This window comes from Podarcis melisellensis, assembly GCF_964234715.1.
Source record: "Podarcis melisellensis genome assembly, chromosome: 6".
In the NCBI taxonomy this organism is placed as follows: Eukaryota; Metazoa; Chordata; class Lepidosauria; order Squamata; family Lacertidae; genus Podarcis; species Podarcis melisellensis.
The window spans coordinates 38,454,040-38,473,333 of record NC_138538.1 but is presented as its reverse complement, the minus strand read 5'-3'; the positions used below and the strand labels follow the sequence as shown (position 1 = coordinate 38,473,333).

Here is a 19,294-nt window from a genome sequence, read left to right as displayed (position 1 = left end):
CTTGCAGCCAATGTAGTGCTAAGTAACCATCCCATCAACACAAACATTTCTGCTTGTGCAACAGGACTTGCCCACTCTCCCAGCATGTTCCACAAATCCATTCTGGAGCAAACGTGGGAGGGCGAGGGGTATATGCTGGGGCAGCCATTTAGCACAATATAGAAACAAGCCTTAAGACACTTAGATTTACCTACTCCCTTTCAGAATGAAATTTTAAATTATTGTTCAGTGATACATCCTGTAGCGTTGAACATTTTAAATATTAGTTTCGATGCATACCTTACATTCTGTTTTTCCGTACACTGATCTGATAATATTATAATGTGAGCAGACTATATATTTCTTTAAATAAATAAATAAATAAATAAATAAATAAATAAATAAATAAATAAATGTATCAACAAGCTTCACCCCCGTCTTCCCTTGATCCACAGGCCATGAACAAAGGCAAAAAACATTGTCATCCATGTAAGTCCTATTCGCCACCTTGATAGACTGCTTGGGCTGATTAAAAAGTTATAGTCTCTTTATGGGGCAGTGATGATTGAATTATTCCTATGTAGTATCAATGACAAGACAAATAATATTTTTAATGATGTGTGTGTCATTCCTAGTACCTCAGTGATATATTTTAGGGACATGATGGCCCAGTGCCAGATTCCCCCACCAGCCTTTATTGCTCAAAGAGAATTGGCAGAGAAGGCATTTTGGTTGCATTATGTATGATGAGAATCCAGGATTATTACGGGAAATGTCACAGGCCATATATAAATAGGCCAAGATTTAGCAACTCCCGATTCAAGTCTTGGCTCCATCAGAAGCTTCCTATGGCCTGCTGGGCAGGTAATATGCATCCAGCTATGTAACCATTCTGGCTAAAGTACATTCTATAGGGTTCACTCTCTGCTCCCATCCCATTAATTCCTATAATAGTCAGATATGAAAGTAAGAGATGACAGTTTCTCGTCTTACTCTGGGCAGAGAAATCATACTGATGTGACCTGTACATCCCATATAGACAACAGTATCTATAAACATTTCCACCCAGATTACTACAGTCTGGCTTTCTAATATTGTTTACGGGATCTGACTCTCCACCCCCAATGTAGCTGCTAATTATACTTATTTTTTTTAAAGCTAAGATTTGAACACAAGTTATGAACAACAGGCTAGTGAATGAGTGGATTGTGATTATATTCTTATGGATATGAATCAGGACTACAAATATATTTAAGATATGGTATTTAACCAAGTGCATTCAGCAGAGCAATCTAAAGTCAGTAATTTTAATATGGACATTCCATATATTTCTAGCCGTTTCATTTATAATAAATTTTAAAAATTGAGTAACCCATTAATCAAGCAATTAAATGTTGCAGCTGTAATTATAATACAATTTTCACATTGAACTTACCAACTACTAAGTGATAATTTGCTTTCTGTTTAGATATTTAAAATGCAAATATTATTATGGAAAGTTTAACTGGCCAGAGCTTCCATCTTTCAAAGATTAAAAGAGCCCTCTGTCTTTTAGCAGTTTCTCTAGTTTTTCTTCTTCTTTTGTCTATAAACATCTATCATGCAGGGCCGTGCAAGCTGCTTCAAAATCTCGTGCGAGCATCCCAGAACCAGCATACTGAGCAGGCCTCAAGCAAAGCAGATAGCCTAAATAAGCTCTTTTCGTGCTAGGTCTGCTATGGTTACCTGGAATGAAAAGAGCTTTTAAGCTCTCTGCCTTGCTTGAGTGGGCAAGGCCTGCTTGATGTTCAGGCTCTGAGAGTATGAAGGAATCTCTCTTTCTCCAAAACACTTACTAGCTGTGGGGTGGCTCCAAGAGCTTCAGTATATGCAATTTTTGTGTATACACAGAACGCTTGGAACTGAACATAAGATGCATTCGTACTGTACTTGTATAATTTATTCATACAGTAGATTTTTGCAGCCTTCTCACTAGTCTTCCAAAAATACCGTATTGGCCTGAATATACCGTATTTTTCGCCCTATAGGACGCACCGGCCCATAGGACGCACCTAGTTTTCAGGGGGGGAAATCAAGTAAAAAAATATTATCCCCCCCCCCCGCAGTTCTGGGAGCAGTGGACAGGCTGCACGCAGCCTGTGCGCTACTCCAAGACCTTCTCCCTGCTTTTGTGGGAGGTGGCGTGCCTTCCTGCTGCCCCCCATCCTCTGGGGCGGGCGATGGGGGAAGCGCTGCTTTCCCCACCGCCAGCCTCAAAGAGCAGACTCTCCTGGCTTCGCGTTGCTATCGCTGAAGCCAAGGAGCCTGCATTCGCCCTATAAGACGCACACACATTTCCCCTTCATTTTTGGAGGGGAAAAAGTGTGTCTTGTAGGGTGAAAAATACGGTAAGCCTCACTTTTCCCCCAAATTCTGACCATGAAAAGTTAAAGTGCGGCTCATATTCGCGACCTTACAGTATGCAGCCAGGGGCACGGGGCAAACAGCGCCAGGAGCACATCAAAGCAGCGCCTGCCCCACGCGTAGTCCCCTTTCATCTCCCCCAAGGCCGGGAAGGGAGAGAGCGAGGAAGGGGAAAGGCTGCCAGAAATGCAGCGTGGCTCCCCCCCCCCCCCAGTATGCAGCCAGGAAGGGAGCGGCTTATATTCAGGTATTTTTTCTTTTCCCTCCTCCAGTTTTAAAGGTGCGGCTTATATTTGGGCTAATATGGTACTACTTTAATTTAAAGTGTATTTTTATAAGATGAAGCAATGTAAAATAATTAACGGCAACATCCAGAACATAAAGCTCTCAAAGTAAATGGAAGCAAATTAGAACCAATGGAACGAGATTCGCAGTGAATGAGAATGGAAGTCTTGACCTGTAACACAATGTACAAGTCTGCTTCCACTTCTGCTCAGAGACAAGCTGCTTGCACTATTTAAAAGGAGGTCACAACTATTTATTCAACAGTTTGCTGGTAAGTAATTTTTACCCAAAATCAATGTCTCTTATGATACTCAGCTCCTAATCAGAGAGCTCTTTATAAACTTCATACATCTTTGTTTTTGCAACACTTATGGGCTCGAATGAATACTGCACTGTTATTGTTCAAATCAGCTACTGATGCAGACAAAGGCTGTATTCACATGGTAGTTCTATTCTGTTTTCCTGACATTTCCGTAATTGTTAATTTCCACATTATATTTGAGCTTTCACACAACAGAAAATAAATACCTATGTGAATGCTGCCAAAGAAGCTCACAAAGTAAAGAAACTTTCCCTCAGAGTTGCCGTTGGAGTTGGCATTGAAACGCCTCTCCTGCTTTCCCTTCTTTTACTGTAAAATTTCCCACTTACATTTCAACCTTGTAAGGCACAAAGTCTGATATCAAACAGGTATAACTCTAGGAAATGGTAAGATTAGAAATGGGCTCCTGCACTTCTCATAGATGAACCTGTTTTAGCCCTTTTCAGAATCAAAGCCCAAGAAACCCATTCGGTTCATATGCTTAACCTTCTTGCACTAAACAAACTCCCACTATTCCATCTCTGAAACTGCATACAGCAGGCTGACTCAATAACATCTCCACAGAGGCGGATTTTGGTTCTGTTGCACTGAGCACAGAGCCTAGGGGGCACTGCAGGTTGTCACAACTATGATGCAGTGAATTGAGCAGAACAGGAGGTGACCAGGGGGGGCATGTACTGAATTTTGGCTTTGCACAAGGCACCACTGAAATTTCAAAGACCCAAGTCCTCTCCTGATCTCCAGGTTCACTGGATCAGTTCAGTGCACAAGCTAAATAAGGCCAAGCTGAAATGTAGGCTGAAAAGCGATGCAATATGCCGAACGGAAGAGCAACTGAGACATAAAAGACTTCCCATTGCCCCCATTTTAGTTTGAAATTTAAGTTTGACATTTTTTAAGCTGTAACAATGTTTTTTAGCAGCACAATCATATGCAGAAGTCTCACCAGGTTCTATGGGAATTACATCCCAAATAAGTGTACACTGTATAGTAGCATTAACACACACAACCCTTCAAAGAAGTTTAGTCATCTATCAATTGTATTAAATGTCTCTTACATCATAGCAAAATAAGGGTAAGAACTGTTGCATGCAGCACAATCCTAGACAGGCCTACTTAGAAGCAATTTATACTTAATATAGTAAGATTTATCCCCAGTTAAATATGCTAAAAGACACAAAGATAAGTCAACTCATTTTGTTTAAGAATGAACTGCTAAGCGTAGACTCAGCTGACCTTGTATACCAGGTGGGGTAGGTGGTAACTACAGGACACTAAAAAAGAAGAGCATATTCTAAATGTTCAAATATGCCCCACCCCCACTTGATGTTTAGAACAACTCAGCAAGCTGGAAAAATTAAATCAAAGCCTATTTGAGAACAAAACATTCTCAACTGACAATCTAGCCTGCATGCAAGGGATTTCCTATATACAGTGAGGTAAGTTACACTGTCTCTCTGAGCCTTCACTATCCTTCTGTAAAATGTTAATAAAATGTCCCTTACAGCGTGGAGAACTAGTGATAAATATGCCAGTGGTGGCTACTGATGTATGTGTGCGCACTTACACTGCATAAAGTTTATCCAGCTAAATACTTCATAAAACTCTACCACAAAAACTTTGCTGAAGTTAAAACTAAATTTGGGCCATTGATACTATAAGGAGCTCTATTCCACAAACTCTTGGTTCCAGGAATCTCACTCTTTTAAATAATAAATTATTACTTGCCTCCCTCCTTACATAAAAGGCATATTTATATATTGGCCAGATTCAGATAATCAGCAGTAAAAAGGCTATGCAAATAATTAATCTTATGTGTTGTATCCAAAGCATACATGTTCTAAGTAAATTGAGGTTTCATACCACATGCCTTGGTTATACTCGGCTTAAACGATTGCTTGTTCTTTCCAAGTGGAAAATTAGTTGCCCAAGTTTGCTTTATGTCAAGATAGGGATAGCAAATGTTAAAATTTATTTTACAGGGCACATGGTACTTTTCCAGGTATGGAAAAAAAGGTATTAAATGTAATATTGTCAACTAAAGCAGAAGGTGATAAGACTTTCCCTTTCCACCAGTTGGTTTTACAAAGCTATCTGAAATCCATTCAGCTCTGAAATTAGTTTAATACTCTCTAAGTATATGTGGAAATGTAAGGACTGCTTGACCAGCATCTTTCGTTCACACAAGTCACCACTATAAAATACTGCAGAGAAGCACTACTATCCCAATTTTACAGAGGCTTAATATTTCTAGAACTACAAAAGGGTTCTGTAGCAAAGCAAGGAACTGAACTTCAGAGTTTCATGTCCTAATAAAGTATTTAACCATGAAGCACTTCCGTTCCTTAAATCAGTGGTATCTATGCCAATGTTCTCTTTTCCCAATGCCTAACGGAGGAATGCTTCAATTGTATCCTGTTGTTGAATGTGCCACAGGAGACCGGCAAATATGTTAGGTAAGGTTACTTGTCTGTAAGACCCAGTTCTTGAGAACTTGACAGCTGTTATATAAGGACCCTGGTTTAAAATTATCAGCCATTAATCACTGCCCCCATTTTCAGTATCTCAGCTCCACAAACCTTGGAGCAATGTTTTTGTTTCCTCCCCTGGAGGCTGACTTGTCACTCTCTGTAATTCAAGTTCGTCTGTAATTCAATACCTTCTTAAGATGAGAAGGGTTGAAAATTGTAGAGGCTCTCCAGAAACAACCAGTACCTCCTTGAAAAGTTAGGCCAATGGTTGGAAACAGCAAAGGGGATCTCACATTTTTGACTATCACTCTAAATGCAGAGAACCAGGAAACAAATGAGACAGGGAACAACTTCCAGTCTGCTGGTGGGTAGGTAAGGTGGAAGAACTGTCCCAGCAGGTAATACTGAAGACATATGCAGTTGGGGGTTTTAAGAGATTTTTGCAGACATCCATAATGAAGGGACTTGTGCTTCTACAGCTTAAGTTCATAAACCACACTTCTGTAGCTGGGGATTTTGTAAATACTTTGCTGACCCAATGCAGAAAGGATGACTCTGTGGGGTGAAGATGTACCCTGGGATTCAACAGGCACTGCAAAACAAATAGGCAACCACACCAAAGTCTGACCAATCCACTGGTTTCAAACTACTTGCCAATCGTTTCTGTTCTCTTTTCCATCTACATACAGTTCTACTGTACCCAGCAACCATTTTCTCTACATCAACTAGTTAACTATGCTAGGCTGCACATTTCTTTCAGGGCCAATTCTGACTGATGGTTAGCTTTATCACATATGTTTGTATTTTTTAAGTGGCAAGCCCTCTTAAAAATTTGCCATGTACCTTTTAAAACATGTACCACCAGACTGATACGGCACAAGCCAGTCTTACCTAAAACACAAGCCAACTCTGTGCTAGAAGCAGCAACATTCTAAAACAGAAACAAGGTAGTAAACCCAGTGAATTATTCATAAAAACAGCATAATTAAACTAGAGATGGGGAAAAGGGAGAGGAACAGAGGTTGTAGCAGTGTAACAAAGAACATTCCAACTTTCCACGGTAACCAATAAAATTACCTCCTGCTAGTTCTAAACGTTATCTGATTATTTTGCCATCAGAAACAGAACCTAAACTACTAGCATCCCCAAACAATTCAAACAAAAGTAGGACCAGAGTCTTCACCATCCTGTATACTGCACATAGGGATGAATAGGTCAACCTATTTCTGTCCCGTACTGTTTTCATGTATACACATAAATGGCTCAATGTCATTTGTGTGCAATTTTTAAAGGGGAAATCCTTTAAAGAAAGTTTTGTTGCAGTGGGGGTGGGGGCAGAGGCGTAGGAAGGTCAGGTGGCACCCGGTGTGGAAAATTTCTTGTCACCCTCCCCCATTCATTTTTATTTTATTTTTTTTGCCTGCAAAAATTGTTTTACGTTATTTCATATTTTCTTACAAAGGAAATAATAATAATAATAATAATAATAATAATAATAATAATAATAATAATAATAATAAACTTTTATTTATATCCTGCCCTCCCTGGCCGAAGTCGGGCTCAGGGTGGCTAATGTCAGATACATAACATTGGTATAAAATCAAACAATAATTAAATTAACTCCTAAAAACATGTCAAAATCAAATTAAAGTCTAATTAGATGGCTTTCCGCAGGGTTAGGGTTGGGAACAGTAAGTGCTCCACTGAATTGAAATTTCAGCCTTCACGACATAGGAAAACAGCCAAGTAAACAGCTATTTTCATGGAGGAGGGTCAAGATATTAACTGATATGCATGAAATTTCATATATAGCTATATCATCCCTAATGTAGTAAGATAAGACCTTTGGAGCAGGCATTTTTTTAAAAAGGTTTTTTATGAGCTGCCCTACTAGGGCAGTAATTGTTCCTTGATAATTTGTTACCCCACCCTCCATGATAGAACCTGGCGCGCGCCCCCCCACTTCCTACGCAAGGAGAAATCCCAGGGATTTCCTGAAAGACAGAAATTAGTTTTCATGTGCTTTGGCTATGGATTTTTGTTTTACTCAGGAGGCTTTATTCACGAGGAATGCGTTTTCCCACCTATCATCACAGGCTACAAAACCCCCAAACGGAATAGTAATAACAACCTTAAACAACTATGTGAATGATCAACGAGGTAAAGGGGTTTGTTTCAGCCTATCAGCCTCACCAGACAAACCCAGCAAGATGGGAGGGGTATAAATAATAAATTTTTATTATTCTATAACTCATATATGTGCCTTCATTCTAGCACATTCATGCCAGTCTCCATAACCAAGATTGCTTGAGGACCAGAGCAGGGAAGACTGGTTTTGTTCACTTTACCAGTGCAACCCAAGCCTCTGCAATATGTTTGGAGCTTGCTGTCTTCAGTGCAGCCAACACACTTCTCCCAAGCCAATACCAGCAGTCCACACAGTCTCTGTATCAATTCTGTCTCACTGCTTCATGTGTACTGGAGCCTCTGTGGCATCATTTTATTCTCAACGGACTAGGAAGGCATATGGAACAGCCACCACTGACATTACAGACTAGTCAAACTATGGAAGTACACATGGGTGGGGCAGGCAAAGGAAGAGAAGGAGAGTCTTCTGCTTCCTTCTGCCCCTTTTCACCATCACACACTTAAAAGACTTGCTGATGAGACTATTACTACAACAAAGTTACAGTCCTGTGCACACTTTCATGGGAATAAGCCCTGTTAAGTACAATGGGTCTTCCTTTTGAGTAAGTATGCATAGGGTTATGCTGTAAATAAGTCCAGACTTTTACTTAGGCAGAAGCACGCAGGTGCACAATCATACAGAAAATAAGAATGTGAAGTTCTTTAGTCATTTATGGGACACAAGTTGAGTTACAGATTCTCCAAGAACAGGAGGTGTGTGTGTGTGTGTGTGTGTGTGTGTGTGTGTGAGAGAGAGAGAGAGAGAGAGAGAGAGAGAGAGAGAGAGAGATTGGCTGTTTGCCGGTTGTTTCAGTCATCAGCATTCAGCACTATCCAAAATTATTATTATTATTATTATTAAAATTTGTGTATGTTACAAAATTGTTAAAAATGAGATCCATGGGTATAAACCAAAAAACAAGCCTTGTGTTCACAATTTGTCTTTTACAAAGAGCCAGTGCTTAGGGAAAGGGGAGAGAGCTTGACTGGGATCACAATGTGTAGGTGGCTTTAACCATTTCTCCTGCTACAGTTCTGAGCCATGTTGCTTCCCTTGTAGCTATTTACATGGGAGTAAAGGCTCCCAGTGGAGTGAATGGAGCTCCACCCATGCAAACACTAGGCCCAGTTTCTATTGGGACTGCGGGGGGGGGGAAGGGTTAACACCCTCCCTGGTACTGATCCAGCTCAGGGGATACACTATATATTGCTCTTCAGTGCTAGGAAAACGTTGCACTCAAGAGCAAACCATATGAATAATGTAACACAGGAAAAGCCAACATGGTGCCCTACAGTTATTGCTTGATTCCAACTCCCATGAGTCCCAGTCAGCATGGCCAAGGGTAAGGGATGTTGGGAGTTGATGTCCAACATCTGAAGGACACCACACGTAATGTGTTGTTTGGCCCAAAGGCAAGTAACTCAAAACGTTCTTTCTCAAAGCACTCCGCAGTCTCTTTACTTTTCTGGAGCTTTAGCCAACACAACAATTTGAAAATCAAACTGCTCTTCTTCATCTGCAAGAGTAAGGATAATTGTTCAATTTGATCTAAAGATTAATCATTTATATACTGAGCCTAAGAAACTCTGGCAACTTCACCAAGATAGAGAGGTCAATGAAGAATGACTTCACAGGAAAGCTAATTTTATGTGGGGAAGGGCCTAGATCAGTCGCAGAGCACATGCTTTCCATTCAAAAGGTCCTAGGTGCAACTATTGGTATCTCCACATAGGGATGGGAAAACCTCCTGCCAGAAATTCTGCGCACCTGGATTGTGGGCGGCAGCTGTGGCGTGGCTCGCTGCCACCGCCAGGCTCCTTTCTCTGCTTCCAGCAGCTGGTGGGAGATGACATGACCTCTCCGAGCTGGCTGAGGGTGTGGGGTAGAAATTTGAATTTAGCCTGCCTGTGAAACTGACCAATTACGGGCAGGCTCAGGAGGCTGGCAGAATGGGGGGTGGATCTAGACTCCTGCAGGGTTCTGGTCCTATTCCCAGACATAAATTAGGCTCGCCTCCTTATCCTTTACTGCAGTTGAACTTTTCCAACCAGAAGTACACCCATTGGTTCCAAAAGTTACGTTCCCAGCTATGTAAAGGCCACTGGATGGGAACTGGAGCTTTTATAGGAATTATTCCAAGTGGATACACAGACATAAATTTGGGAAGGGAGGAAACTCGAAGGGACCTGCTATGAACCAGGAGCCAAGTATTTTCTTTTCCGCATTATCAGTGGCCTAGTTCAATCCAAGAAGTGGTCCCGAGATTCCTTTCCTTCTGTTCACACGACACCCGTGGTGGGCTCCCTGGACAGCTGCAGTCAGGCAGTGAAGATAGTACTGAGCTAGATGGACCAATGGTGTGTCTTAGTATAACAGAGTGTCCTATGTCCCCATTTTATATTTTTATTTTAAAAATTATATCCCACTTTTATTAGGAAAAAAATCAAGTAAGTTTTCACTGGGTAATGACTATCAAGTATGTGCCCAGAGATGATAGTTGCAAGGAATAATATGGGTATCAATAAAGAAGGGAGCTAATAACTGTAAACAAATTAAAAGAGTTACAGCCGATAATGCCATCTCATTTGTTCATACTTTCTATGTTGAATTCTTTTCTTCAACGATGCTATTTGGGTCCATAAGAATTTGCATCATACTCTGAAAAAGCAAGATCTTAAAACAGCAGAAAACCAGAAGCTTATGTGCACCCCTGTGCCTTACCACATCAGGTTTTGATGGGACGAAGGAATGGCAAGCATCATCTACCAGACGAGACAGAATTCCTGCTATTAGGCATCATTCTCTCCAAACTTTGTGGTCTGTTGCGCATCTGATATGAGATTGTTCATGAGGTAAGAATTCTGGGAAAATAAAGCAAAAGGAAGTTGGCATCAACAGAAGAAACAGCACACAAGTAAAAAACCAACTCCCCACATTTATGTTTCCTTATTTAAGACTGTAGTGTTTATCACATTCTTGAACGTCTGACTCGTGATTTTAAAACTCCCCCTCTTTCATCAAAGGGCCATATTTCCGCGAAGTAATAGAAGTTACCGTCAGTTGAAGTCAATGAGAACAATGTTGTCAAACAACTTCTGATAAGAAAGGGTTGGGCTTTTTACAAAAGTTAAGCCATGTTGCTCAGCTGCTTCTAATGATGGGCGGGGGTGGGGGGAGAAAATGTAGCACATCCTTAAGTGTTTTATTTACTCCCACTGCACCAATTAAGGGACCATAGGGGTGGCAGTCATGAATACCTGCTGCATTGCAGAGAGTGGTGCTGGAAAAAGGGCTCTACTGCAGCCCAGTGCCTCATTTTCAGAAGCAAAAGAAAGGACGTCCTTTGCAGGGCCTCTCCTGCCTTGCTAAAGCCACCATGAACTATGGTAGCATTTAGAAAAAGGTCCAGTACAAAAGAATTTATACCCCAATAGACAATCCAGTTGGAGCAAGCCAAAATGGAAAAGCTAAACACCCCAAATTAAAATGTGTGGTGACAGACAACATGACTGACAATGTTAAAAAACCAAAACATTCCTTAGAGAGAAAGAAGTTATGCTTTATCTCATTCTGATAATGCTGAACTTGATGGCACTATGTCTTTCAGTTTGGTGGTGAAAAGGGGACTTCCCAGATGCGCAGTAATGCGTTTGAAAAATTACGAACATCCCCTCCCCAGGCCAGAAGAAGGCTGAGCATAATCAGTTAGCATCCAGCAGCTGCAGAACATCACAAACGTTGGTTATATTGAGTAGGTGGGTGAGGAGGAATTAGGAAGGTGGGAAATGGGCCTGCTTGATGCTCTAACATCTTATATTGTTCTGAAGGTGAGAATTAGGTTGGCAGGAACGCATGCTGCAAAATAAAATAATAATAGGTAGGGAAGATTTCAAAAGGTGAGAAAGAAGGATGGCATCCTTTTTCTCACTCACTGTCCTTTTTGGGCTTTGAACAATGTCACAAGACTCCCCCCCACCCCCAGGAACTGCGAGGTGTTGGCAGTGCCCCACCACATTTTGCATTTGGATCCCCATTTCTCTTATTATGATACCAACTAGGAAAATTCTGGTGAAAATGGAAATACAGTGGTACCGCAGGATGCGAATGGGATCTGTTCTGGAGCCCCGTTCGCATCCTGAAGCAAACGCAACCCGCGTCTGCGCGTGCCGCGTTTCACTCCTTCCGTGCATGCGTGCGACATCATTTTGACCGTCTGTGCATGTGCGCGTGGCGAAACCCGGAAGTAACGTGCTCCGTTACTTCCAGGTCGCCTCAGAGCGCAACCCAAAAATATTTATCCCAAGGTATGACTGTAGCAGAAATTGCCCATTTATTTATCATGTCTAGAATGGAAATCAATCCAGCAAATAAGGTCAGTATTTGCTGTTGCTTTCTGGCCACCAATGATATGTTCCGCCCCCCAATCCCATTTGTATTGTGTTTCCTTTGCATTGAAACAAATGGGATGGAAGAACGTAATGACGTGATTTACGTAGATTACATAGTTAATTACGTACATTAGGCAGGTTACGTAACTTTGCCACAGCAAACAGCAAAACAAATAGTGTAGTCTTTGGCAGAAGACAAATAGCAGCACAACGGAAATAGTGACGCATGCGATGAAAACAGGGCAGAACAGAAAGAGGTACCTTCTTCCATCCCTAACAGGAATTTTAAAAACACGGACTAGGACAATGTTCCAACTGAACCATGTTCTACAACAGATGCAGTTTCCCTCTTCAAAGATCTCATTAAATCACCTATGAAAGTTAACACAAAGCTGGCTCTTTACCTCATGCTAGCCAGCTTCTCTCACAACCGAAGCTTGCAAATCCACTTTAAATCCTAGTTTCAAATCCTGGTGAAGATGAACATCCTGGTTAGCATTAATTATGGCTACTGCTGGTGCACAGTGTTGGTTTCAGCTTTTTTTGGCAGTGGCGAGGCACTGTGCCTGATCTGCACTGGGTGGAGGCAGCTGCTTCCTCACTTTGCTCTTACCAGGCCTTGCATGCTTGGGAAATGCACAGAAACAGCAAGTAGGAAGAGGAAGAATAGGGAGGCACTGCGAGCCAACAGTGGGCCTTGCTGGGATGTGGCCCTCATCAGATGCCCAATGACCTTGCTAGCCCTGTGGTGCACACAGCATGCAACTCCCCACCCTCCCGGTCCAGTGCACAGAAACCTATCCCTTTTAGAAATTTGTCACAGATTTTGAAACATCCATGGAACACATTTTTGAAACTTTGGCTGCAGGGTGAATGAGGGTGAAGTGGGAGAAGCCCTGGTGATCCAACGCTACACGCCACAGCAATCAGATCTGCCTCTGACTGTCGCACTGAAATCCTCACTGTATCAAAGCAGTGGGAGTTAAAGAAAGTTACTCTTCTTTACCCCATACCACAGGGCACAAGCACAAAAGGAGGTAGAACGGCCTAGAGTGGTACAGTCCATTTGGGGAGTTACCATTACCAGTGTAAAGAGGGCAATGATACCATGTGGTTTCCACTCCCCTTCTACTCTGTAGCACAGATGTACTTCCTTACACAACCCCACAACACTGTTTAAAAATATGTACATGCAACATATGAAGGAAGCCAACTGTGAGAAAAAGGTCGAAACTGGTTAGCTGGTTAACTGGATCTAAAGAGCTACTTTAGGTACACACTAGGACTTGGACGTGCCTTGTGAGGTCGTCGTCTTCTTCTTCTTCTTCTTCTTCTTCTTCTTCTTCTTCTTCTTCTTCTTCTTCTTCTAGCAACCCCGTTACACCGTTTCAAGAACTGTCCTCCATGTGAAAAACAAGTTCTTCTTTACATGAACCAGAAGGCTGTAGTTATCTCTCACGCACACAGAATTGGTTCTTTGGAGCCCTGCTGTTATTTTTATTTTTCAAAATTATAAAAGAAGTCTGATTTATTTACTTATTAATCAATCGAAAGCTAAACATTTGGGTCACAAAAAATCCCCTTCGTTTTTTGTCTCACACTGACACCATGATCAATGAATTATTTCAGCCTCAATCCATGATCTGCAACACCAACAGGGCCTCTGACTCTGTCAAATGCATCTTCTGCAAGACGGGATAAGGGCATATCTGTCCCAAGTTCAAACACACTTCAACACAAGGGAGAAATGAATGGCTTCATGAACTAAGCCCTGACCACGCAATCCTCTGCTACAGTCATAAATGTCTGGACCAGAGCCACAGCCACATATGGATACGCCCTAACTGAGTTAAGACAGCAGTCTACATCACAGGGCCACCTATGAAGCACATGTATTATTTTTACCTGTTCTTGAGACATGAACAGACTTTCATTCCACTTGTGAATAAATACTAGAAGTGTTTAATCTAACTCCCTAAACAAATAAGAAATGCATTAAGAGAACAAGCAATATTATTCCAGTTATATTAGTCAAAGGCCACACCAACCAACCATTACACTTCCTGCTTGCTATTCAATTTAGCAGTAGATCTGAAATTATCTGGAGCCAAATAAGTGGCCATGGGTAGCCTGACAAGATTGCCACTCAGGAGATGTTGTGACACATTTAGATTAGACATGTTCAACTACTAGTTCTCTACAGGGTCCGATTTTAACATGCAGGCCACAGACTACAGAGGACATCTTACCACCAACAACCATAAAAAGGCAGCAGAAGCAATATATCAGGTCCTTAGATTTGCAAAAACTGTGAAAAATAGTAGCAGCAAGTACATGGGAAGATAAAGTCTGCCAGACCAGAGAGTCTGTCTGCTTCTTTGGAAGGGCAAGGAAAGTACCAAAACAAAAGTGAGGGCTAGTGCATTTTCTCCCCCCCCCCTCTCTCTGTGTGTTATCTGTATACATATATACTGCTGCTACTATGGCAGAAACTACCAATAATGCTATGATAATGGCAGCCACAGAGAAAAGCACAACTTAAGATGCACTGCCGTCTTGACAAGAAAACAGGTATAAATGCAAATACTTCCACACCCGCATACATTTGTGAAAGAGTGAAGAGTTTTTCTACCTGGAGGTAATTGCTCAATATTTTGGGGACCTGACATCAAAACATCCATTTATCCCACAACAATGTTTTCTATATGGTTTCTAAGTATTAGCTTGGTGTTTTTTTTTAATGTGATAGTTTCCATCCAAATGTAAGCCGAGAAATCCTTCCTTATTTACTATTCCGTGTGCTACATTATTGCTATTCCCTGTGCTATATTATTGTCAGTTCAAACCACAAGCAGGCTAATGAACTACCCAGAGAGTTCCTATTATCCCCTAGTGGGTCTCATCCCACCACCTGGGCTTCATTGTTGTACAAGTCATACCAAGTGGGGTGTTCCAATGTGACTCAAGTAAATAATTTGGGATAGATCATTGCATATGATTACACCTGAAGTGGAATTCATGCCCCTTCTAAATTTAGTATCCCATCTCTCTGGCAAGTAAACATACAATGATGCAAAAGAAAGTTCAAGAGACTGCAGGATGCAGCTATGCAACACAATGGAGTGAATCATTAGAATACTCCCAATTAACTTAGTTTCAAACAATTATAGGGCGTTTTTTTTTTTGGTAAAACATGTATCTGATTCTGACCATAATTTAGGGTTTCACATTGCTTTTGAATTCATATTTGAGTTCAGACTGTTGCAGAAGGAATGGCTGGTAACAAAATAAAGATGTTGGTTCTGGGCGTATGTCTCAGAACCACAAGTAAAACATAATCTGGGGATCTGGAATACGCTAGTGGTAGATGGTGATGCAGCAAAATGGCCACCCAAGCAGCTGCATGGCATTGCCCCTGCTCAGGCAAGCAATTCGGTGAGGGGAAGCAGTCGTGCTAAGAGAAATTTCTTTTAAAAAATCAAGCTACTTTTATTTTTTTTAAAAAAATGGCAACAAACCTAACCTATTCAGAAACACAATTCTCCATTGCCATCGTTAATACAGGGACACTTGTACTTTATATGTGGCCCTCTTAATAAACAGTTTCAGGTTCATTCTTTTCCATTATCACCACAACCACAACAGAAACCCAACCTTCTTTTTCTTACCCTTGACAAGGTTGGGGAGGGAGGTGGAAATAGTCGACAAAGGCCACACCCAAACTACTGCAAAACACTCCCGAGCGCTGGATTAAAAAATTGCAAAGTGGAACTGTGTTGTTTTTTATTTTTGCAAGGGAGGGGCTCAAAGGGTCGGGGGAAAGCAAGTTCTATAAGCACAAGGGTAGGGTTTTGTTTTTTTAACGTGCTCTCTTAAGAATCCGAGAGAGAGAAAAGCGATAGAATAAACGAAATTTTCAAGAAGACTTTATTCTCCTCATAGCATCAGCAAAGCTCCCGACACAAAACCCAATACTGTTTTGATATGACGTGGAAATTAACAGCAGCAGTGCTGCAAGCACTGAATCTACTCTGCCAGCAACAAAATGGCCAGGAGTGCAGTTGCCGCCATCTATATTCTTCTGCTGTTAGCTGCGGTGAAAGCAACACATGCAGACACCACAAACAGTTTTGAGTAATGACGTGTAGTTTTAATACAGAGGTTTTAAAAATGTGTTTCTTCCTCACACCCACTTTTGTTTGCATCTTCTGCCTTCTCAAAGAACAGCAAAATACAGATGCATCACAATGGACCACTACCAAAAATAACACCATTCAGAATCATGTCCAGCTGCTTGCTTAGATAGCACCAATTAAAAAATGCATAGGAGTTGTTACACTGCCCTGATATGTTCTATCATGCCTCAGTGTACTTCACAAAAACTGTGGAGTCTTATTGCAATGGAACAATCCCAGGCCTATGAGGGAGAATTATGGTCTCGGTAAAGACTTGGAGGTATTCCTTGTTAAAGAAATACAGTTTGAAACATTGATCAGAATCAGTTCTTGCCATGCCCACTTTGCAGAAAAGAAAACGGAAGCAAGCAGAAAGAAACAAATTAGCCCAAGGTCACAAAGCTCAGCCGAGAAGAGCAAATTTTCAGACTTCGAAGTAAACCACATAAGCTTCCAAACTACTTTCAGCCAAGGCTCACCTGCCTCCAGTGTCCCTGTATGAATATAACTCCGGACACACGACATGGACAGTCTTGCTTTCCTCATCAACCTACAGAAATATTACGCCTCTCTCACTCCTTGTAGCTTTCAGGTTCCATAGATTCCCTTGCAGGAGCAGCCACCGATCACCAAAGAAAGTGGTTTAAAAAAACAAGCCCCCTAATCCAGATTCACAAAAAAACAACAAACACCAACATATCTGAGCGTGGTAAGAAAAATAGCAAATCTATCTCCATGCTCAGTCCTAAACATTCAGAAAAGTGTTTTAGGGAATAAAGAAAAGAGAGGAGTTTGTTCCATCCGTATTCCTCATTTATGAATCCAGTTCACTCCCCAAAATACTAAGGAACGCCATTATGGATATGTAACCCCTAGTGGTTATGTCTAGAAGACACAAGAGGTGTTTGTTTAGATGGCGTCGGTCAAAATGAATTTAACCCAGCACTCTCCCAACCTACCCAGCTGCATTATAGTCTCCAAGTCCTGCCAGGAACAAGCATGATCTCAGCACCGAGTCGGTCTCTTCCCAGGAGCAGCCATCGCAGTTGTGCCTCCTGTTGCCCTCCTCTGCGGAACTAGCACTGCAGGATGCAAGACTGCCTCTGGAGGAGACAGCTCTGCAGAGCAAGGGCTCACACCGGGGGCGAGGGGGAGGGAAAGAGAGAGAGAAGTGGTGCACCTACAATGAAAGAATTTCAAATTAGGCATAACACATGGCAAATCAGAAAGGAAAAATGAAGGTGTGCATGAGGGGATAATATAGGAGGGGTGTATTTGCTGTGTCTCCTTGCTTTCCTCCTTCCACGCATCATGTCTGCCTCCAGAAATGGCTTCCTGATTATTTCTCTCCTTCCCCTCCGCCTCTTGCTCCTTTGAGCTAGCAAATGTGAATAGAAGACTATGCATATTCACCTTTCTTGGGGCTTTTAAAGCCTACTGGTGAGAATACATCTTGTAACAACACTTGAGAAGACAGAGTACTTTAAAAGAAATTAAGATGAAGAATCAAAATGCATCTGATCTGGTTCCAAAGCCAGCAAACTGCTGCTGAACGACTGTCTGTACTTGACTCTCTCTATGCCGGTGAGTCACCAACACAAATCCTTTTACCATCGTAAACCCTTCAATTCATTGGAGCATTTTATGAGAAAACGCCACAAGAAACTCACCCTCTCATGTTATGTGATAATGCTAGTTACTCTGGATTTCATGGCAGGTTCCAAAGAGAAGAAGAGAAGATAGACCCCATCCTCCAGAACAGAATAAATGGTTGACTGGGATTGGCTATGGGATAGTCCAGAATGGAAAATCTGATTCATGAAATGGTTAAAGCAAGCACTACGTCTACCTACATGCCGGATCCTCATCCCCCCACTCCGCTCCCCGGCTCGATCTGGTGGTTTATTCTTCTTGACTGTCCACCTATCGTTCTCCAGCCATCTTAGAACTCTCCATCCCCTCCTTTTAAAACAAAACAAAATGACAGAAAGCAAGCCTCATAGATCTTACCACTATGTTCTGTTGCCATTCAATCCCATCACAGCACTGACTTTGAGGTTACACTGACGTAACCTAGGACACATTTCAGTTTTGGTTCAGTCTAGGTTTTTACATATATACCAGTGGCAGGCACTCTCACTACCCCAAATAGTTTACAATACATGTAAATAGCTCTGCCTAGTTAGAATTTTTCCACTCACAGACAGAGATAGCCACCCACCATAGTCTCTTTTTTGTTGTCTCTTCTGAAGCCTATAATAATGTCACGTCATCGTGGCTTGTCTCACAGCAGCCGGAAACACGCCTGTTACTGATGCAACTCGAGTCACAGAATATTTGTTTTTCCTTCTGCGTCACTTGAACCAGTAATAAACTAAACTAATCCACAATACTCAAGTTCCTGCTTTTTTGCTTTTCTCTTTAAATGACCAGCCTTGAGAACACAAACACATTCCAAAATGCCTGATTTAAGGAAAAGGAGGGGTGGAGAGAACAGCCAACATTTTAAGTCACAAATTGTTCAGACCCCCTTTTAAAGCAAGAGGAATGGAACATTTAGATTTGATATCCTGGCCCCAGCCAATCTGAGGCAGCTTTTCACCTGCCACTGCCTCTCCCTCCAATGGAAATGTGTGTTTAGAATAAGAGCCCTCCCCGGCCAATCATGTGTAGGCTCAGGCACTCAGTTAATGATGCAGCAGTACAGGGAAGACTATCACATGTGAGCTGGAAGACTGCCAACATGGAGACACGGAGAGAGCAAGGTAAACAACTTTCCAACGCCAAAATGATGACATTTAATTCCTAAACGCTATCTTCCCTTCTTAACTCAGTCCCTTTCAGCTGGCCTGGAGATTCACAGTGTACCTGTTCCCCCTGATGCTTTTTAAACCCAGTAACATGCTAGGCAAAGATCACTGCGTCATCATTCGCCACTTTCTGAACTATGCAGATACAGTCCCTCAGATTTAAAAATCCAGAGACTGTCTTTTTAACCCCTCTGCCAACTCCTTGATGTTAACCTCTGAAAAACTACTGTTCTCTCTTCCTTCCCCAAATCTGCATTACAGCTACGCAGTGAC

General features: G+C 41.8%; 1 protein-coding gene and 2 long non-coding RNA genes across 9 annotated transcripts in view; 2 read left to right on the top strand and 1 right to left on the bottom strand.

The window, feature by feature from the left end:
• Positions 1-19,294, bottom strand: part of LOC309372677 — a 30,250-nt gene that overhangs the window by 9,274 nt on the left and 1,682 nt on the right. Inside the window, exons 1-3 of one of the 2 annotated variants that reach the window (XR_014169598.1) lie at positions 18,222-18,901; positions 17,171-17,391; positions 10,370-10,509 (exon numbers count right to left, since the gene is read on the bottom strand). This is a non-coding gene — a long non-coding RNA (uncharacterized lncRNA). Of the gene's footprint in view, positions 1-10,369; positions 10,510-17,170; positions 17,392-18,221; positions 18,902-19,294 lie in introns of those variants that run through there. The other variant, XR_014169597.1, reaches the window with a different exon arrangement.
• Positions 476-5,747, top strand: LOC309372697. The gene is made up of 2 exons (XR_014169627.1): positions 476-1,988; positions 2,372-5,747. It is a non-coding gene; the product is annotated as an uncharacterized lncRNA (long non-coding RNA).
• LOC309372669 (uncharacterized protein) overlaps positions 18,877-19,294 on the top strand; it is a gene marked incomplete at its 5' end in the record, with an annotated part of 113,047 nt that continues 112,629 nt past the window's right edge. For 2 of the 6 annotated variants that reach the window (XR_014169580.1, XM_081916491.1), the window contains one exon: positions 18,877-18,976. Coding sequence is in view for 1 of the 6 variants with exons in the window: in XM_081916491.1 (XP_081772617.1) it covers positions 18,877-18,976 (100 nt within the window). The remainder of the gene's footprint in view (positions 18,977-19,294) is intronic. The other 4 variants (XR_014169581.1, XR_014169582.1, XM_081916492.1 and 1 more) reach the window with 4 other exon arrangements.